General features: G+C 38.1%; 2 protein-coding genes across 2 annotated transcripts; both read left to right on the forward strand.

Moving 5' to 3' along the window:
• Positions 7,140–11,160, forward strand: LOC109822594 (U-box domain-containing protein 52-like). The gene is given in 8 exon segments (XM_020388826.1): positions 7,140–7,221; positions 7,337–7,458; positions 7,773–7,952; positions 8,056–8,347; positions 8,610–8,717; positions 9,263–9,691; positions 10,192–10,283; positions 10,285–11,160. Coding segments are annotated over 7 exon segments (1,944 nt in total). The 5' UTR covers positions 7,140–7,221; positions 7,337–7,342; the 3' UTR covers positions 11,012–11,160.
• Positions 13,932–21,178, forward strand: LOC109822596 (nuclear speckle RNA-binding protein A-like). The gene is made up of 6 exons (XM_020388828.1): positions 13,932–14,064; positions 14,479–14,600; positions 14,695–14,980; positions 15,064–15,125; positions 19,178–19,259; positions 20,769–21,178. The coding sequence occupies exons 1-6, from the start codon at positions 14,025–14,027 to the stop codon at positions 20,879–20,881; spliced, it is 705 nt and encodes a 234-aa protein (XP_020244417.1). The 5' UTR covers positions 13,932–14,024; the 3' UTR covers positions 20,882–21,178.

Here is a 23,080-nt window from a genome sequence, read left to right on the forward strand (position 1 = left end):
CGTCGACAAAGACAAGAACAGCCAGCAGGCTGTCAAATGGGCCGTCGACCACCTCCTCATCAACAGCCAGCGCATCATCCTTGTTCATGTCAGGAACAAGGGCCCACTCTGTAATGCTCTTTTCTCCTTCAAAATTTTTGATGTTTTTTCCTCGAATTTATGAAATATTTTATATACCAAGCATTGTCACATAGAGAACACTGTTGATTCGACATGACGTATTTGGTATTTTTCTGTTGAAATTAGGCGAATTTGTTAAAGATATGGATCTTTTGTATGCCAAGCATGTTAAATGTTGGTGCAAGATTAAATTAAACACCGCCATGTTGATGTTAAATGAGGTGAATTTATGATATATTGTTTTCGAAAATTTATATGTCAGCCTCTAAAGGTGATGAGCAGAAGACAGAAACGTGATGAAGGGTATCAATATGTTTTAATTTTCAATTACGTTCATAGAAATATTGCGAGAGGCAAAATCTTTCAATTAGGATGAGGGTAAAATGTTAGAAAATGGGTGTAGACCCAAACCTGTCAGGCCGACTTCAGGCGAGGTCGACGCGGGAGGCGGGCTCTTGAGGGCTTTGGGCGAGGCTGGCAGCCGCGAGCTCCTCCAGGCGAGATCTGAAGCAGGCGAGCTCGAGCGATCCAGCTGCAGGCGAGGTCGAACGAGCGTGGGCGCAGGGCGAGCTTCTGCAGTCGTAGGCGAGCTCGAAGAGGGCTTCAGGCGAGGTTCAAATCGAGGCCGAGCTCGAGGCGGATGCAGGCGAGGTCCTCGACGAGATTGGGCGAGCTCGAGTGTTGGCGAGCTCGTGGCGTTGCAGACGAGGTCGACGAGGGCGAGTCCTGGCGGGGACTCTCAGGCGAGCTTGAGCTCACAAATCAAATCAAATGATTGTTCTCAGACGAGGTCGACAAAGTGTATCCTCATAATGATGCTCACAAATCAAATGATTTTTCTCTAAACAAGGTGAGAACATAATTAAGCTCAACTCAATGTTAAAAACTCTCACAACCCCAAATTATACTATGTATGCAAATACAATAAGCTCAAGTATATGTGTGTAATGTTGCGCCTCGAGAAACCAAAACAATCGCCGAGAAAGATAAAGAACCAACCAAAATCAATAGCACAAACAATCAAACACCAGTTTTACGTGGTTCGGCAAGATGCCTACGTCCACGGGGCAAGGAGGGGGGGAGTTTTCACTATTAGAAATCAAGAGGAACAAACTAGGGTTACAAATCTCTCATAAACCCTCAACAATCAACTCTCAATCTCTCCAATTGCTCCTAGAATAGAAGCCCAAAGAAAACTCTCACAATCTGCTCAAAAACTCCTGCCTTGCATACCCTAAAAAACACCCAAAGGGTATTTATACAAACCCAAAACGAAGCGGGTCTGAAAACAGGCGACCGCACCGGTCGACCGCCAACCTGTTTGCCTGAAAACCTGATCCTGAGCACCATCTCTTCAAATCTCCACCTCGGTGAAGATTCTACCAAACTGAGCCGACACCGATCAAACCAATACCTCAACTGTTGCACCCAGTATGCCATGGCAACGGACTCATGACAACGGACTCCAATCACAACACGTCGAGATCCAAACGGGAGTGCGAACACTCAACCCCAAAACCAACTGTGTCTACTCACCAAATCGAACTGAGCCTACACCGACTACACCAAATGTCTCACTTGCTGAGACCCAAATGGGAGTGCGTACACTCACCCCAAATGTCGATGTCGCTCACCAAATCGGCTGCATCAGAAAACTGACTGCCTACGTATCCTCTCCAAGGAATCAAGCCTTCACGTAGTTCACCAAATGGCCTCCAAAAGGCCCTCAATCCAACTTGCGGCTGATAGCATCATCAACGATCCCAAACTGAAAACAATCCAATACCTCCACCTGAGATGTAACAATGGTCGTATCCAAAACATATCCACCAGCTGCATCCAAATCAACCACCTCATCATCTGCACCCATAAATAAATGACTCCCACGCTGTGCCACCTCAGCTGGAATCCCAACCAATGCAGAATGACCTGGAGTATGTGGGAAAATCCCCACCCAATGTGGAGTAGCATCAACCTCCACCCGCTGTGATATCCCTCTGACCTGATCAATACTCTCCACCTGCCGAGAGTCCAAAGTGACAAACCTGCTCAGACCAAACTCAGAAGCTCCCCACTGATAGCCGAACGAGCCTCTGAATCCCAAATGCGCAATCGGATCCAATCTCACATCAACGATGTGACCAAGTGCTGGGTAGCCAAATATTCGACGCCGACCAAAATCTGAAACAGCTCCACCAGATCTAACAACTCTATACGCAGCAGTCGGCAACCTCATAAGATAGCCCAATCGTGTCGAAGCCCGAATACCAGATCCACTGCTCGACAACCAATACCGATCCTCCTCCAGAAAAGAACGGCCCACTATATCTGTCATCTCATCACGTCGCCCCATTGTCTCCTCTACTCTGAAGTGTCTCCAAATGCCATGAGCTCGACACCAATGCAAGAAAGGACTCCTACTAGAACAAGTACGACTGGTAACCTTTCTGCCCATACACCTCCTCTAACTGTTGCGGACTACTAGGTCTTTATACCAACGAGACTTAGTTGCAACCCAAATATGCCTAGTACAATCCCCAACATAGGAAACAAAATAACGATTACCTCCCGATGATGCCTCCTCGGAAAGCCCCCCAATGCCTGACTGAACACCTCCAATAAGACTCCTCGATCGATGGATAGAAGTGCTGAACTCCACCTCGATCTTCTCGCTCATACCAATGTGCTCACAGGACTTTAATCTGCAGGTCATAGCACTCATCAACAATCTGTGCACGGTATAACTAATAATATATCCCAGCACCAAACAATGCCACAGTCTAGCCATAAAAGTAGTCAGCGCCCTATCAACTACCGTGCTCCCAAGTAGATAATACAAGTTACTCCGTCTCACTCCCTTCATCACAATCATGGACCCTGATGTGACCTTCAAACAAGAATCCGCCAAGGTCACCCTATAGCCTGATGCCTCCAATACCCCAAGTGAAATGATGTTCTTCCTTAGTTGAGGAACGAACCTCACATCAGCCAACTCCCGGATCATCCCGTCACTCATCCGAATCCGAACGGTACCAATACCACCAATAGGGCATCTGTGATCATTACCCATGAGAACAACATCCCCTCTTTCCAACTCCTGAAAGCTGGAGAACCAATCCCTTCTAGGGTATATGTGGTAAGTAGCACCAGAATCCAACATCCACTCGGTGGAGTCGGCAACATCAACTGACGGAAGAGCTGGGCACGAATAGCCTGAAGAATATGAATCTGAAACATCGTCACTAGCCTTGGCAACATTTACCTCTGAAGCTTGAATAGCTTTCCCTTTATTCTTCACAGCTTGCAATTTTGGGCATTCGGCTTTCCAGTGTTCATCCTCTCTACAAAAGGCACACTGATTCCTACCAACTGCAGGATGCCCCCCTCTAGACTGTGACCTTCTTCCACGGTTTGGACTTTTAGCTCTTGCAACCAATGCCCCCGCAACCGGCTCGATGGAAGTCTCCTTGTCCTTCTTTCGAAGTTGATAATTCACAAGGGCTGCAGTGACCTCACTATACGAAAGAGATGCCTTCCCATTAATAAGAGTGAGGACGAATGTCTCATATTCCTCGTCGGGCAAGGAACTCAATAACAACAATGCCTTGTCCTCGTCTTCAACAATGATATCTACATTCGCCAAATCTGCAAGTAGCTTCGTGTAGTGGTTCATGTGATCACTAATGGATATCCCCTTCTTCAATTGGAAGCGATAAAGCCTCATCTTCAAATGCAAACGATTTTTGACGCTCTATTTACCCTCTAGGACCTCCCAAATCTTCTTTGTCGAAGTTTCATTCATCACATCATATTTAAGGTCTTGGGTAAGGCAAGACCTAATCACACCACACGCCGTTCTATTCATCTTATTCCAAACATTTTCATCAATATCGGCCGGTTTCCCGTCCAACTCTAATGTATCTTCCAAATTTTGCGTATTTAGCACATCCATGACTTCGCATCGCCAAAGTCCAAAATTATTTGTGCCGTTGAACTTTTCCACATCTATTTTCATAGAATGTATATTCAAACTTTGGACGGCCTTCACACTAGAAGAACCCTCTCCACTTTTATATTTTTCAGCCATATATCTCAAAGCACCACCAAACCAATGCGAAAACAAACGAGAAATAGATCCAAATTGAAAAAGACGAGTTTTTTACTGAAAAGATCTCACCTTTATCACCAAACGAAGCCCTAGATGAACTTCCAAAGCAATCTACTCCTCCAAAATAGCTCAAGCGTAGCCTGGAGCTCTGATACCAATTGTTGCGCCTCGAGAAACCAAAACAATCGCCGAGAAAGATAAAGAACCAACCAAAATCAATAGCACAAACAATCAAACACCAGTTTTACGTGGTTCGGCAAGATGCCTACGTCCACGGGGCAAGGAGGGGGGAGTTTTCACTATTAGAAATCAAGAGGAACAAACTAGGGTTACAAATCTCTCATAAACCCTCAACAATCAACTCTCGATCTCTCCAATTGCTCCTAGAATAGAAGCCAAAAGAAAACTCTCTTAATCTGCTCAAATTCGTCCTTGCTCTTAACCCTAAAAAACACCCAAAGGGTATTTATACAAATCCAAAACGAAACGGGTCTGAAAACAGACCCAACTCAAAACCGCAGCGGCGGTCGACCGGTACGGTCGACCGCGATCGACCGCGTCGGTCGACCGCTACCATCTTCGGTCGACCGGTCCGGTCGACCGCCACCAATCCTGAAGCACAGTAAGTGACGTGCACGAAAGCGGTCGACCGGGCCGATCGACCGCCACCCTGACAACCTGAATCCTGAGCCTGGAACCTGATCTCTGCCAATTCTACATGTAACAAATAGATAAAAATCAAACTAAACTTAATATGAAAATCTAGCTTATAGAAATGATAAACAATAAACAAAATAAATACTAAGCTAGAATTGAGTTTAGAAAAACTCCTCTATAGATCAAGAGAGAGAGAGAGAGAGAGAGAGAGAGAGAGAGATGGAAATGAAGCTCAAACACCAATGGATGATCTCCTCTTGTTCTTGTGAAAATTTCTTCACAAACTAAACTTATAAACACACTTAAACAAACACTTAAACTCTTGTAAACTTGTTTTTAAACACTTCTTTTGGTAGTTAAAAACAGTTATGACAAAGAGATATATATAGGATGAAAACCAAAGTCCAAAAACCAAGAAAACCCAGCAAAAAGATAAAAAAACAGAAAGCTAGAAAAACTAACCGTTGGGCCGTCTGTCGACTGATAATGTTCATCAGTGGACTAATGAGCTGACCATTACAGGCTAGCAACATGTCATCAGTCGACTGATAAACTCGCAAGTCTACTAATAACCTTATCAGTCGACTGGTCAGTCGACCGAATAAGAAACAGAAACTTTTTGATATTTCAGGTGATTTCATCAGTCGACTGAACACTTTCATCAGTTGACTGATAACAAATTATCAGCTTGTTTTGAATAAAAAACTAACTTTAAAGTGTCTTTAAAAATAGTAAATAAATTCAGAAAAATATAAAACTTTGGGGAATGCTTGAAACATGAAAATGAACATGTTACAAAAACTATTTTTCAAAAAGCACTTCCCATTTGTAAAATCTCATCATTTTGCAAATTCATTTAAAATACGAAATCTCGAAAACACATGATTTTGACAAAATTGACTTAAACAACCTCTTTAAACATTTTGAATGAGTTTATAGACTTATACAAGATATGAAAATAGGGTAAACAAGTCTCCAATCCACAAACATATAATTTTGCAAATAAACGTCTTTAATCCATAAATAAAATCATGTTTATTTGCATGTATAGATATGAAACAAGTACGTGTATATATAATTATATCTATTTGTTTCATATATATATGGCTAAACATATTACTAAACAAAATCGATAAATATGAAACCTGTAAATATGAAACCTGTATATATGTAAATAAGTATATATGTTTCATATTTATAAAAACTTGAAAACTATAAAACCAAAAACAATGTGTGTGTGTGTGTAATATGATTGAGCTTAAAGTACCAACACACATAATATAAAACCTAAACTAAATTACCCAAGCTATCTTGATCTTCGATGTCGCTCAACTTGGTACACTTTACGGATGAAGCTTGAACTTGGATCTTTAACTTGAATTGCAAGGCTTCACTCTACTATTCCTTCCATCATCCAATGGATATGATCGTGAATGCTCGATTCCATCCAACCTCCAATATGGATATTTGTGTAGATTACCTAACAAAACAAATACAAATACTTAACACACGTTGTTAGGAATTTTTTGTAATCATCAAAACAAGATTAGGGAGTAGGTTCATAAACATGAGGCCAACAAGGTTGTCGACAACCCACCTAGGGTTTCCCTATAAAAGGGAAACCCAGAACACTAAAATCCAAGCCCCGTTCTTTTTCTTCTTCTCGCGCGATTTAACTTTGAGGCGACGACATTTATTGAGGAGCTCCTGTAGCAAAGAATTTTTCAGAGAAAAATTCTCGTGATTCCTGTGCGATTTTTTCACAGCGACTTGAGAAGAGATTTTACAAGTTGTAAAATCTCACGCCTTGAACAGAGAGTTTCTGTTGCTTCTTTTTGAGAGATCTCAAGTTTGAGATCTTCTCTTTGCAAGCTTGTAATCTTCTTTGATATAAAGAAAATTATTTGTGTGGCTCCCGAGGACGTAGGCAAGTTGCCGAACCTCGTTAAAACTCGGTGTTCTCCTTTTCTTACAATTTTTATTTGCTGTGATTTCTTCTTTCTATTGTCTTAACACAATATCCGGTAGGGCAAATTCCGCACGAGGGTTCATATTTGACAGGTGGTCGAATAGCTTGAATTCCCCAACATAAAATTTATTAGCTTTACTTGATGATGCATTCTGAATTGAAGAGAAACTAACAAAAAGCAGTGAAATTTGCGTGGAAGTATGTAATGCTTTCATATCATGATTGTGCATGCTAATGAACTCCATTTCCCCCTCCTATACATGCAGTGGGGAGTATTACTAGGGCTGAAGCCACTCCTGAATCCACAAGACTACAAATAGAGTCTGAATTATTTGCGCCTTATAGGGGATATTGCGCTCGCAAAGGGGTATGCATGCTTTTGTTTCTGTTCCTGTTGTTAAATTTTACTGCATTATCTTCTAACAGACCTTTATACATCTCTATAATTCTTTAACAATACCTGAAATATGTATACTTTTAAGATTGGCATGACCGAGGTTGTTTTAGAAGATTCTGATGTCTCAAAGGGACTGATCGAATACATTAATAACCAGCACATCAACAATTTTGTTGTTGGCGCCACAACAAGACATGCACTTGCAAAGTAGGTTATCTTTCCTCTCGTCTTCTTCTTCTTCTTCTTCTTCTTCTTCTATTTTTTTTGTTAATTACGGATAGATCTCCTTGTACTACCGCCAAATTGAACTTACTACTCATTTAGTTCTAATTAAAATCTATCTTTGAAGATAGACCTCCTGAAAAGGACCCAATTTTTTTTTTACGCAGGGGGTCTATCTGAAATAATAGAACTACATTAGTAAGTTCAATGTGGTGATAGAACAGGTGCGTATCCACGACTAACCCTTTTTTTGCTACACAATTTCAGATTTTGATATAGCTTTTTATTACTATTTGCAGGAAATTCAGGAACCATGATTTGTCTACAACTTTAGTGAAAACTGCACCAGAATTCTGCGCTATTTATGTCATATCGAAAGGGAAGGCGATCACCGTGAGATCAGCAAAAGGGCCCGTGCCAACAAATGCTTGGCCTCCTATAAGACCAGGAGGCTCTTTCGACTTTGATGATTCTGTCAGGTGAGCCAAAGTAGCAAAATTTACTGATTTTAGTTGTATCATTTGAATTATATCCTGCCACCACCACCGCCGCCATCATCATTTTGCAATTAAACATCTTTAGGTACGGAAAGGGATCAAGAAGAGGAGCCGTACAATCACATTCTCCATCTGAGCAAATAAAGTCATCCACAAGAGAAGGATCTCACTCTGCATTGAGCTCACCACTCCATCACACGCAACGTGATGGCCTCGAGTCATCTTTCCGCCCTCCAAGAACCTCACTAGGTTCCCGAGATTTCACAGAAGAGTTCCAGGGAAACTCATGCTTCAACTATGCAAGCGACTTCTCCATAATTCAAGAATCTTTACCTCACTCTGGTGACTGCAGTGGTGATTCTTCTCCTACCAGCAATGTGAGTGCTTAAGTTTTAGCTTAGTTTGCAGGATTGCGTTAATTGTAGATAGATCCCCTGAGTGAACTTTTCTGTCTATTTTACACTCAGAGAATGAGAAAATTATTTTCTCGACAAACAGGTCTCCTGTGGGTAAAAGAGTAAAAAGAAAAGTTCGCTTAGGGGGTCTCTCCGCAATTAGGCGATAGGGTAGCGGTCTATCTACAATTGAGAACTTGTAATGCATTTGTAATTGATAGTAGTTCTTGATTCGCTTGTGCAGTCAAAGAAAGACTTGGAAGCTGAAATGAAAAGATTGAAGCTTGAGCTGAAGCAGACTATGGATATGTACAGCAATGCTTGCAAAGAGGCAATCTCAGCTAAGCAAAAGGTGATGTAGATCCACAAAAACTCTTTTAATAAGACTCAACTTGCAATTTACCTTCCAAATTTGACTATTTTTACAAATCATTATTATGATTTGCGTCGTAATTGTATAGCACTTACTGTGACAATTGTGGTCTTTGTTGAGTCAAAAATGAAGATTGTTGCAGTTCACACGGAATAGTAATGTTGGTTATATAAAAATGAATTACAACTGTCCAAATAATATCGCACAATAATGATTGGATTTGGATTATCTCCACTGTAATTTCACAAGTGAAGAGGATTTGAATACTAAAACATTCCTGCCATTCTTTTCCCGGACGATTTTTATAGTTTAATGGAGTTTCAATTCCTCATCATCATTATCACTTTCTTAGGGGAAATTACTAAACCAAGCAATTTAAAATTGAGCTAGTAAAAGACTCAGAACTGAAAATCAAAGATTAGGAACAACAAATGTCTAAAAGTGATGTACACTGATAGTTTTCCCCTTGAACAGTGCTGAATACCTATAAACTTATCTTAACGACGCAATTATTGTTGGTCCAGGCAAAGGAACTAGTTCAACTGAAAATGGAAGAAGCCAGAAGATTCGAAGAAGCAAGAAGTGCGGAGGAAGCAGCTCTAGCAATGGCCGAAATGGAGAAAGCCAGATGCCAAGCCGCCCTTGAAGCAGCCCAAGCAGCGCAGAAGATGGCAGAGATGGAAACCCACAGGAGAAGGAGCGCAGAACTCAAAGCAAAGAGAGAAGCTGAAGAGAAGAAGAGAGCTCTAGATGTATTAGCTCAGAGTGATACCAGATATAGAAAGTATAGTATCGACGAGATTGAGCTTGCTACGGAGTATTTCGCAAAGTCGCTTAAGATTGGCGAGGGAGGTTATGGGCCCGTGTTTAGAGCTTGTCTTGATCATACGCCAGTTGCTATTAAGGTGCTTAGGCCAGATGCAGCTCAGGGCAGGAAGCAGTTCAACCAAGAGGTAATATTTCCAGGTTCGGTAACTTTTAGTAGTGTACCGAAATTTTACAAGCAACATCTCATGTTGAATTGATTTTTTAGGTCAACTTTCAATACAGAATCATCTCTATAGGATTGAGGTGGTTTGAACCATAACCAAGATAGTTAAAATTCCCAAACTGGCTCTCTATCCTCCCTTAGATAGCATAAGTCACCCTACTGTATGCAAGCTCGCCGATAAACTTGCACTATGCCAATTTCACAAATCCGTTCAAATTTGAGATTCTGGCACAAAACCTTTCTGAACTTTTACAAATCACGGAAAATCCGTTCGAACTCGTCTCACTTTAGAATGATGACAGGCGACGGGGTAAGTGCTACTGAACATCTAGATGAGGGGGCTTATGTTCAATTTACTCTTTGGATAAATATAAGAAACGTCTGGAAATACTACTGTACAGCTCTCATGCTTCATATCTCAACATCTTCGTTGTCTTAACTACATAGGATAAATTTTTTCAGGTTGAAGTATTGAGTTGCATCAGACATCCAAACATGGTTCTCCTCCTCGGCGCCTGCCCAGAATACGGCTGCCTCGTATACGAATATATGGACAACAAGCCTCGAAGACCGCCTCATGCGACGAGGAAACACTCCTTCAATCCCATGGCCAATCCGCTTCAAGATCGCCGCTGAGATCTCCACCGCCCTCCTCTTCCTCCACCAGGCCAAGCCCGAACCCTTGGTCCACCGCGACCTCAAACCCGCCAACATCCTCCTCGACCGAAACTATGTCAGCAAAATAAGCGACGTGGGCCTCGCTCGCTTAGTCCCACCCTCCGTCGCCAACCAAGTAACTCAATACCACATGACTCAAACAGCGGGCACATTGTGCTACATTGATCCAGAGTATCAGCAGACCGGGATGCTGGGCTGTAAATCAGACGTTTATTCGCTCGGCGTGATGCTGCTACAGATAATCACGGCGAAACCGCCAATGGGGTTGACGCATCACGTAGAGAGAGCGATAACGAAGGGGACGTTCGAGGAGATGCTGGATCCGACAGTTAAGGATTGGCCGGTGGAGGAGTGTTTGAGCTTCGCGAAGATGGCGTTGAAGTGCTCGGAGTTGAGGAGGAAGGATAGGCCGGATCTCGGGACGGTGGTCTTGCCGGAGCTTAACAGGTTGAGGAATCTCGGGCATGCGTTTGAGCAGCAACCGGGGTTTGGAGGGAGTAGTTGCAGTGGGAGCAGTGCAAGTGGGAGTAGTTTTGGGGGGATGACTTCAGGGGAGCTCAGCAGGGGATCTATCGGAAGCTCCCGAGGGTCTACCGGAAGTTGAAAATTTGGAAGTTGGTGCATTTTCCCCCCTGAGATGACAGACGATATTATGTACTAATTGGTTGGTTTAAGGAGATGTATCAGTTTGGCATGAGTTTAACGTGCCTGTAATTTTTTCGTGATACTAATTAAGGTCAATGTGTCTCGTTCTTTGTGGTTTGGACTTTGGTTCCCTTGATAGCTTATGCAAAACACGATCAGCTACTTTATTCTCCATGTGTAAATTTTTGAAAGCCAAATATAGAAAAAAAAAAACCAAGAAAGCTCTCTTTTAACTTAAAATTCTTTTATAAACCCCTCTAAAATCGTGAATCCCAATTTTCATTGTCAAAATTAACCATGTGTAATTTTAGTATTTTACCCACCCGTGTGAAGCTTGTTGCGACTGATACTATCTAGGATGAGTTTCCTGATAAAATTTTAAAGTTAAAAGGGTTTTTCTGGAAGAAAGGTCTGATAGTGAACTGCAAACCAAAACATCAACAAACAAATGACTTTACCCAAGTATTTTAGACGTATTGTATGTATAAAGAATTTTATCTAGGAAATTCTGAACCCACAAACGGTGAATCTAGGGGAACCATTTTACGTGTGGAGCTTATACAAATGGAAATTTTAAGGAAAATACGCCTGAAGTTTAGGGGGTGTTTGTTTCACCAAAAATTTTGGTATTTGGTATGGATTACAAGGTTTAGGATCAAAAAGTCAGTTTTTTTGTATTCCGGGATTCCATATATGGTGTTTATTTTAGGAAATTTTTTAGAATATTGAATCCTAAAAGCGTAAAGAGTGCCCAATTGGAGAGGGTTTTGACAAATCTTATAAATGAGTGTGCTTACCTCTCAATTGGAGAGGATTTGACAAATTCCAATTTTGTCTTTTTGTGGGAGGTAACCTCACCAAGATAGCATATTCATCATATTAAAAAATTTTGGCATTTGGTAATGCTACAAATTTGAGCTTGAAACAAACAAAATATTATAAATTATAGTATTCCAAATTCTAAAATATTAATGAAACAAACAACATTTTCGAAATCCGAACCCATAACAAAACACTTAGGGGGGGTTAGTCACCTAGAACTTTTTAAGTAGAACTGGGATAATTGGTAAAGTAGGATAATTTTTTGACATTGGGATAATTTAGTGGAACAATGATGAGTAATTCTTAAAGTGCGATAATTTGGTAGGATAATTTGGTGGGATAATGATGGATAATATTATGAAGTTGCATAATTTGGTCGGATAATTTGGTGGGGGTAATGGTGGGTATAAAATACTATTGTTAATAATTGTATATTAAAAATAATATAATATTGATAAGCAAATTCTAGTAATAACTATAAACTATAATGCAATAAAGCATCACTATTCATCTCAAATAATAAAATAATTTACAAATAAATAAAAATCTAAATCCCTAGAGTGACTCGACTTCCATCATCCCACATGGCTTCTATCATCCCACATGGCATCTGCCATAGAATTTTTCCAAGCTCCTACAGCTGCTCGTTGAGTCTGTAACTCGTCTTCTTTATCGGAGTCATTATCTGCATCAGCAACATTTCGTGGAGCTTCTAGTGCAGGATCATAAATGTCGAAGTTCAAATCTCATAACATCATAAAGAAAGAAAATTAAGCATTTTTCAGCCATTAACCCTTTGGACCAATCTCATCATGATCGCTGAAACCAAATCAACAAATAAATGAAATGTACACAGGAATCATCTATGGCCGCTAAACAGATGATCGACAGATGAATTATAAATATCCCAATCAATTTACTGAGCCGATTTAATAATAATAGATATCACCATTAACCATTCAACATCTAATCATCAATGTGATCGCAAAGTTGCTTTCTAACTTATAAAAAAAACATAAATAGCCCGCATATCTTTAGCACTAACCCACCAACACTATATTCTTAACCTAAACCACTGTTGTGGAGAGAAAACTTAGATCAAACAAATAATAATAAAGTAATTTAACGTCAAAAAGCTATCAATAAAGTAATACATCTTAAAGATAATAATAAAAGATCTAATCATCACAAAAACAAAGTAAAGACAGAAAAATAAACGGATGATTGACTTTATGGCAGAGAAATTTTCTAGGCGGAGAAACTAACCAAGAGGGAGGGAGGTGACGTTTCACTTTTTTCCCCAATTGTATTCTTTCCTATGTGTGGGATAATTTGAGAGAGAAAAACTTATGGTTATATATATAGGTAGTATAATTTGTGGGATAATTATGACCAATTATCCCAATTCTAATTCTAGTAGAATTCTACTTGACTAACGCACCAAAAAAATAATACAGTTCTAATTCTACAAAAGTTCTACTTGACTAACACTATAAAAAAATATCTCATTTTCTAGTTCTATGTGACTAACACCTTAAAAATTTATCCCACAAATTATCCCAGTTCTAGTTTTAAGTTCTAGATGACTAACCCCCCCTTATGGATTTCAAATCCCATGGTGAAATCCATATCCTAAAATTATAGGATTTTGAACAAACACCACCTTAAACTCTCTCACCACATGTTCATGTCGTTGCTATCCATTAATTTCTTTTGGTGTGCGAGGAATCTTGGCTTAGTGCAAGCTAAGAAATTCAGGGCCAGGGGCCCCATTTTGTAGTCCAGACTCAGATAAATAACATAAGTGTTTCAATGCCTAATAATTAAAAATTAGAAATAAGTTAGTCATTATTTTGATTGTGCATCTGATTTATAACAAATGTGTGGTGGTCTATGGGAAATTTAAAAGTTCAAGAGAGTTTTGTGAGCTCAAAAATTTATGGGAGATTTAGCGAAATAACACAAGTTCAAGGGGATCTTGTGGTAATGCCTAAACGTTTTTGGGGGTTTTGTGAAATTTACCGTATATAAATTGCTCTATAGCTCTCCTGATTTCTCTTTACGAAAAAGAAAAAGGGAAACAAAAGAAAATAAAGAAAATAAAAATCTTAGCTTGTCTTTGAGAGATTCTACGCTCACTAATCAAAGCAATGGCGGATCCTTACTACAGATACGCCCCCCCTGAAAGAGGTACTCTCTCTTTTTCCTCTCCAATCGAATTCGAATTCAAACCCTAGAGGATAAGCTGAAGATTTTTTTAAAAACACGATACTATAATCAGTACAAAGTTTTGATTTTTTATCAGGACTCGCTAATCGAATTCGAACCCAGACACTAGAGGATAAACTGGAGAATTTGATTCAGTGTCTTCAAGTTCTTCTGATGATGTTGAAATTAGGGCAAAGTTGAGTTTTTTTTAAGAGGATAAAGGTAGAAACCTGAAATAAGTTAAGTTGAAGAAAGATTGTTTCTGTTCCTTCGGTTTTCTTAGTAATTTGATAAAATTGCTGACATTGTTAGTTGGCACCTTTTTGTTATTTCCAAATGTGAAGATACATATCTCCTAGAAATTACCAACGAATTATACAATTTCCTGTTCTTTAGACATCACAGATACACGAGCTGCATTTCCGGGTTATCTTCCTTCAGAGGCTTCTACCTTAGCATCCCGGCCTTCATGGGACGGTGGTAGTCTTCGAACTTCAGTGGAGTTTGGAAAAAATGATGTATGAATTTAGTATTTAACTTGGCAAGAACTTAAATTAGCTGACTGAATTTTTATTGATACTTGATATCAAATGATTTCCTGGATGTATGCAGGTATTACCATTATCTCGAGATTATGGGTTGGGTGATTTTCAAAGAATAGACACTCAAGTGACCCCCGGACTTGGTGGATTGACTGCTGGAGCTAGTGTTAGAGCCTTCACTCCTTTAGAAGATCCAGCTCTATTAAGAAGAGATGTTCCTCTGAATGTTAAGCCTAGCATTGTGGATTATGAACCTCCTGATCCTCTGAGAAAACCTGAGGGCTTAGCGGCTGACGAATCGAACATTCTGTTTGTTGATGGTCTGCCGAATGATTGCACAAGAAGAGAAGTAGCTCGTATCCTTGCATGATGTATTCCCCCCTTTTGTAGCAATATGAGTTCGTTCTAGTTAGTACATATCCTTAATTTAATTTTAAAGATTTATTCCGACCTTTTATTGGTTTCAAGGAAATTAGGGTTGTCCATAAGGAGGCTCGTCGGGTATGTTCTTTAACGCTATTAGTTCTTTTGTATCTCTATATGATAAATTTTCAATTTAGGTATTCTTTTTAGAAATACTGAATCTTGAATATTTCCTTGCAGATGTCTTTCTAAATGCATTTATATTTATTGACGGTAGAATATTTATAGAGACCATGATTCTCTTCGGTTTGTGGCATGAATTACTTTTTATCTTCAAGTTACCTAGTGCCATAGTTCTGTTTATATTAGCTAATAGGTTTATTTTCATAATCTTCTTTCGTAAGTTCTAAGTGGTTTCTATAACATAACATGAACTTAGTTTAATACCAAGAATGGATGTTTCTCTGGTTGCTGACTGACCTCCATGGACTTATATTAAGCACCTATCTTATCTATTGCTCCCATGGATAAAAATGTGGAGCATCTGAGAGGGCAGATATTTGATAGATAAACAATTGAATTATTTCCATGTCAGCTGATGCTTATGCAGTGTTATTTTGATCAGAGAGATTGTTTTTTCGACAACGTCAATGCTTAATGCCATTTTATTAGACAGATAAAACATCCATCTTGCCACTGAATTTGGGAGAACTCCATCATAGACTTGGCAATTGCATAAGAAACAACATTACGTTAAGTATCCAGGTTGGATGCTAAGAATTCCTTAATCTTGAGCAATGCAAGGCTGCAGGACTCGGGTGCATTCAGTGACAGTGAAGATTTGTCTGCTTGGGGGAGGGTTGTAGATAATCTGAAGATTGCTATTATTGGATAAGCTAGGATCCTTATTCTTGTTGTCGATTATGGATGATGATGGGATAATTGATTGTCCATAGAACAATAGGAGTGTTTCCTGATTAGAGACTGGAGATGTGGAAAGGTTGAGAAGTGGAAGATAGGGTATAATGTTGTTGGGTATTGCAGCATTGATATGACGACTTTTTGAAATCAGCCAGTTTCTGTAGATGCGTCTCTCCATCAATGACCTAGTGTCAATTCTTTGGTGTCTCGTTAGGAGGGTTAAAAAAAGTAGAGCAAGTATCTGTGAGTTCTTCGGCATTGTTCTTGTATATTTGTTACTGATGGAGAACATTTTCCATATAGCAGGCACGGAGGGATGAGTGTTTCTCTTGGGCTCTACAGTTCTGGGCTTTTTTCTAATGGAGATGCAGTAAAGTTAAGTGGGAATTAGCTTGTTAGGGGTTATCTACCCGGGATGATGGACAGTGTTGAAACTGTGGCAGGTAGACAGTGATAAAGTATCAAATGAGAGATTCCTAACCTTGTGAAGTTTCACTCATGACCATTTAGACTCAATTGTTACTTTTTGTTTATGTGATATATAACTATGAGAAAAGTTTTTTATATTTTAAGATCAAAATAATTGGCTAATTGTTTGCCACATTAGTAAAGCCCTTCGGTGTCATATTTCCCTTATACAAGGATGAAATTTTGTTTACAAAATATAGTTGGTTGAAGCCTAAAAAGTGTGCAGTTATGTACAACATGATGTGTTGTTAGCACCAAATTCTGAAATGATGTGTTGCTAACACCAAATTCTGAATTATCTCGTACAAAGCGACAGGAGATATCATGTATGAGAAATATCAAACACAAACATGAGTTCACGGTAGATCCGTAGATGTTTACATGTTATGTGGGTTAGAACTTTTATTTCTTGAGTCAATCACTAAGTTGAAACTTTATTTCTTCCGTCAATTGGTAATGTATAATCTAAAATTCAATCAGAATAAGTCAGAGTTTCTAAGTTATATTTATTGAATAGGAAGAAAGGTTAAAGGTCAGTCCTAAGTTCTAACATTATCAATGATAACATTTTGTAAACAATGACCTGGAGAGCAATTGTTGTAAGTCCTGAAATATCTTTGTTGCTATAAAGTATAAACAGATAACATTTGATATAAAATGAGGTGGAAAAAATAACCCTATGGATTGTATCTATCACAGAACTCATGCCTGATTTTTCGCTTCGCAGTATGCCCAAACCAGTTAACCTCCTTTTTTATAGAAGCCACCGTCGTACGTGTATATTTTTCATATCATGTGTAAATAGTATGATTTGTTAGAAATTGTAGAAACCCCCCAGAATAAGATGTAGATTATTGGAGGCCTTATATAAGGTTTATGTAGAGGAGGATTGTCATATTTTGGGTAGAACTTGGGTGTTTGGTGGACAAGAATCATTGGAAGAACTGCAGCATTCATTATGGTACTGCAGAAATATTGATCATGTAGTAGCTATGCTGCATAGACACTTGCGGAGCCATGTCATTCGTGACTTGTACCAAGTTGGCACTTTTTGGATGTTGTAACCACTTGCAGGAGATTTTACTCTCTCAAATTGGGTATCTTGTTCTGGGTGAAAAGTATTAAGTGTGTTGATGAGGTTTACCTTTCTTGCAATGGTTAGAGATCCACTTTCATTTGAAAAAGGTTTTAGGTAAATCTTAATTAGTGATGAGCTTATACATAGATCATCCCGAAGCTATGTTGCTAGTGGTGCTGCTTCCAATTTTCCTAGACATAGATAACAGGGCACTTCTTGGATATGTGTTACATAGTTGCAGGTCATTTATTCTTTGTCTAGGGAACACTTCTGACTAAGTGTCCTCAATTTTATAAAATATTTAACTTTGAGCACTTGTTTTATGTTCAATGGACTTATCATCACTCATTTATACTTGCTTTATAATGGTATAAATATATATAACAATGATTTATATTATAAAGCCTGTGATGTTAAGCCCCTCCATTGGATGATAGAAAGAAACCGAAACCAAATTCCTGTTTCCATAAATTTTTAAAATTATTTGAAATATATATGTTTGTCATATGTACTGAAGATAATATTCTTATTTTATTAGTTATTACTATAAAATCAATATGTTCTACAACAATAATTACTGCCTGTCTATACTAATACTACAAGCCCCTTGATTGCCGCTTGGCAAATTCTTAGAATTTGCCTATTTAATTTCCATGAAACTAATACTTTGTAGTTAATAAATAGTATTTTCGACTATGCATTATGTTTCATGTTATAGTCTATTTTCATAAAAGTAAAGCATCACTTTCGTGAAATTTTTTTGATGATATCATTTTCATGAAATTAATACATCATTTTAAATAATGTTTCGCATTATAAACTTGGTCATGTTATAAGGAAAAATTGCAATAAGAAAATGATCCTGATGAGTATTATTTTAAATAGTTATTTTTCAAATCTTAATATTATGACAATACGAGTGCAATAATAATATAATGCTGAGTCCCATGTATTGCTTGGGGAAAAGACTAGTTCTTAATTATTTACATGTACCTACTGTATGGCCTAGGTTTTTCAAGATTTATGTATCCACATTTGTCATGTTTTATCCTGCTCCATGCCCATGATTTACTACATGGTATTGAAATTGGCATTAACTCTTCTCCCTTGGCATTTTAGTCTAGTGTTTGTTAATAAAACTCTTCCAGAATTTCATTTTAACTTTTGTAGGCCAAGTATTTTGATGATGCATGTTGATTCTCACAACTATCATTTTCTTTTGTTTTTGTGGGTTAAAGTGATGGTCCTGGCCCAGTGTTGTAATCATCCAATTAAATATCAATTGAAATTGCTAGTTGCTTTTTTCCTTCAGCAAGTTATATTATTAAAAACATCTCAGAAAAATGTTAAGTAGTTCAAGGCCTGAATATGCTTGTCAGATTTCTCCAATTTTCATTAACTAAATGGTCTTATCTTGATCCATATATTTTGTTATTCTGATTGAAGCATACTGAAATCAGTACCCTTAGGAACAGTACTTGTTGATTTGTCCTTTTATATGTAAATATGATATTTGTGTTAAGTTATGCACAAAGCTATTATCAATGCAACAATTGAATATGATATTTGTGTTAGATTAAACCTGGCTTCTTTTTGAAAATCATCTTCTTGAGTGTTCAGACCCTTTGGAATTTTTATTCAATAAATTTGTTTTGATATTTGGAATGTCTATTTATTGCATGCCGTTATTTTAAAATTACATTTTCTGAGTTACGGTTTGCAGTCTGGAGACAAGGCTTATGTTCTGTGTTTTGTTGAGTTCAACGATTCCAAATGTGCCTTAACTGCTATGGATGCTCTTCAAGGTACATTTTTCGTGTGTCAATGTCTATTCTTTCCACCTCCAATTGCAATATGTTAATATATGAAGCTTCAAACATTGTGTACTAATAGACTAGATTCAAATTGTTGTTGACTTGTTTCCAAGTGTAAATATTAAGTCAACCAACATTCAACTGATCTCTTCCACATGTACATACTGTTATCTCTTCGATGCATATTAATGTCAGCTCCATACATGACCATTGGCCGCATCATTATCACATGATGTTTATTTTATTAGCAGACTAGCAGTTATATTTACGAGGAATAAAGTGGATATATAAGATGACGATTTAAAAAAAAAATCCAGGTAACAACTGTGATTCAAGCAATACGGGTAACCAGAACCGTCTCTTTCAATTGAATTCTACAGAGTTCAGAAATGGAACCTGCATATTTTTTGTGGATTCTTAAACTCATGAACAGATACAACGTGAGAAAAATCTGGAATTTAGATCTCTTTAAGCTTTACCTTAAAGAGGTTACCTAAATTTTTATTGTGAAGCAATATCTACTTTTTAATTTGACTGAGGAATTCTTTTATCAGATACAAGCAATCAGAAAACAGTATGTGGTGGAGTACATCCTATCTAGCATTAATACTTCAAAGGAGTAGAAGTACCTGTATTTGATACGTATTCGATAAATCCACTGTTTTAAAAAGTTTCCGCCTAGTCCGTCTAGGCGTACGCCTACCTGTGCTGCCTAACTAACGCCTAACGCCTAGGTGGTACCTAGGCTGTCCATCTGGGTTTTGGGAGGATTTAGGGGAGCATTGCCTACATACATGGACTGCACCTTTTAGGTCTTGATCGTGATTTTCTATGTCGCAGCCGCCACGTCCTCCAACATCCTTCAAACTCCTTTAACCTCCAAATATGAACACCTCCACCATCTCCTCCAACCTTCAGCAAAATCTCCTCGACTACCACTCAAATGAAGAAAGAAATCCACCTAGACACCAGTCCGGCACCTAAGCTTTCTATAACATAGACATTTACTTTCAATTATTGTAATTAAAAAATAAAAAAAAGAAAACCTCTTAGGCTCTAGGTGTCGGGTCCAATGCCTAGGTATCCTAGCGCTTTCTACAATCTTGTTAGTTATTATTTTGGCTATTTAGTATTTAAGTATACATGGTTTATTGTGGATCTAAGATTGCTATCTATTTTTGGGGCAAGTTTATATGAATTTAATACATTTTTATCAATTATTATATTTAATAATTTAAAAAATAACCAAACGCCTAGGTGTCTAGGCGCTAGGCGCTTGCTCAAACGCTTAGTCCGCCTAGCGCTTTCTGTAACATTGTATAAATCCTAGATATATGAAACACATCGATAGATGCCATCCAGTACTAAAAATTTAATATTCAATGTGTGAATAATGAGTTAATAATTTTACTCAACTTGAATATGGATTGTTATAGGTTACTGTGGTGTTTCCATGTGGATTAACATGATAACTAGCTTCAGACCCCTGGATTTTTGCAGGTTATAAGTTTGATGACAAGAAACCGAATGCACCAGTTTTAAGGATCCAGTTTGCAAAGTTCCCCTTCCAGCTAACCAGTCGCGATGAGAGGAGGCATGGGAGCGCACATTGACATATTAATGGCATAAAAATGAAGCGAGAATGCAGTAATATATTCCAGCAAACAACGTGAAACTAGTGATTATGCTCGATTTTTTTTTGCTGCATACATGATAGCTTTAATCATATGTATGTTTGCTGAGAGAGGCAACTGGGTATTTAAGCGTGTAATCTCTATCTATGTCAGTATCTTGGAATTTTTTTGTCTTTTTGGTACGTTTTTAGTCTCTTTAGCTTTGACATGGGCATTAGTTTCGATATAATGCTGCATAAATAACTCAAGGTTAATCTTATTTTCTTATTTTCTTTAGTTTAAATCTGATGATATATTTTTCTGCATCTGGTGGGAATGTGACATGTTATGCATATTGATACACTTTTTATTTTCTCATTGACTGAAAATTTTGGCAAAATTGAACACTGTCTGTTAGACGTAGTACTTATGATATTATAAAGGGGATGATGATATGAGGTGGTGACTCATTTTGCTAAATTGGCTACTAAGAGATAGAATATTGAGGTTCACATCTTGTGACTTGACTAGCAAGGAGGGCTTCACATATGATTGTCTAGTAGTAGCTTATTTGACAAAATGAGCCATCATGTCATGCATATTATCCTATTATAAATTATGTTAGAGCAACACAGAGCAGTTAATCATTGGTCCATGCTTTTTTTTTTGTTAGCACCAATGATTTGTTTGTTAGCATGAATTTTGGGTGGAAGATTTATTGCTTAGCATGTTAACATTTTTTGAGTGGCTAAATTACCAGATTGGTGTAGCCCTCTTATCAGTTTGGTTTTTTCTAGTTCCGGCGATGCTTTGATATGTTTCTGTGACAAATGTGCAATTAGGCTGGCAACTTTGCCATTGACAGGGAAAAAAGTCACGAAACCTTTTTCCTCCTAGTAGTTTTTATAGCCTCTCAAGCTTTTTCTTCAGTATATATGAGGGTAGTATCATGCCCTTCCCTTTTTGTTCCAAAATTTACTTTTTTGTGAACTCAGCATTCTTGTATAAGTTTGAGCATAGCTAGTATCCTCGTACCATGTGCCGAATAATCTTATGACACTTTTCTCATGAATAAGATACCACAAATAGCTTCACATGAGGTTCACGGTTTTCTTTTTCTAGGCGGTGAAGTTTTGGGTCTAATTGCACATTTGGCTCGGAGAAAATACAAAAACTTTGGCAGAGCTAGAAAATACATCAAAGTTATAAGAGGGGTGTACAAAAAATACAAACATGATAATTCAGACATTTCCGAAAAATGTATAGAAAATAGGCAATCTTTTAAGGACAAGATTAAAGAGGAGGTCCGGAGGAAGAACTGAAGGGTTGCTTGGACTCTGATTGGATGCCTTAGATCCACTTGCTAGCTAGTTAATTTGGATTGGATGATGCATTTTTTTTCGATGCGGATAGATTAGCTGAAAAAAAGCGGGGTTTCTTTAAAGCCCAGCCGTTTACCTTTATTTAATTATAACCCTCCCACTTACAGAATCATCCATGCACCTAAATTATAACAATGTCACTTGTTTTGGGCTATTTGTCAAATCTTCTTTGTTTTAAAATTGGGAAAATTACCCTCGTGAAACAAATCCTCCCACGAAACTTAGCCCCTTTGTGATATTTATTATCCAAAATTTCAATCAAGATTACATTGGGGGGGAAGTATCAATTTTACCGGTGTTCATGACATTAAATGCGCACCAAAAAAATGTTAGCATTGGATCATTGGATTTTGGAATTCGTGCTTTAGATCCAAGGATTGGTATTATTTAAGTGCACGTTTGATGCCATGAGCGTTCCGATTGTATACTTTCTCATCAAGGACCGTTAATACGAAATCTACTCTCGTCAAATAAATCTCCCCACAAAATTTTGCACAAATGTTGTATTTGGGTTACGAGGGAACATTATTTTCCAAGTTGATGGGTTTTGAAATAAACGAGTGTAACAGATTAGGTTTAAAAACAAAAGAATCAGATCTTCTCCACTATAAAAAAAATAGTGGTAAGACCACTATTATATCGCGACCATTAATTTGTCAATGTGTGGTTGTGGTTTGCATTTGAATGTTAGATGTGTAACAAATAATAGTAACTAAGCTGCTTTTTATACACTCCTTCTACACTACACGAGAGAGATGTGTGTTCCCTTGACGAGTCATCAAGTTTGAAAAAAGTAAAAAGGAATGGACCCACCATT

This window comes from Asparagus officinalis, chromosome 8 (genome assembly GCF_001876935.1).
Source record: "Asparagus officinalis chromosome 8, Aspof.V1, whole genome shotgun sequence".
Lineage (NCBI taxonomy): Eukaryota > Viridiplantae > Streptophyta > Magnoliopsida > Asparagales > Asparagaceae > Asparagus > Asparagus officinalis.

Excerpts from the sequence above, each read along its gene's own strand:
- LOC109822596 (XM_020388828.1), top strand. The coding sequence starts at position 14,025 with ATGGCGGATCCTTACTACAGATACGCCCCCCCTGAAAGAG. Across the intron at positions 14,981-15,063 it reads CACAAGAAGAGAAGTAGCTC|ATTTATTCCGACCTTTTATT; the intron begins GTATCCTTGCAT and ends TTAATTTTAAAG. Across the intron at positions 15,126-19,177 it reads TCCATAAGGAGGCTCGTCGG|TCTGGAGACAAGGCTTATGT; the intron begins GTATGTTCTTTA and ends TACGGTTTGCAG.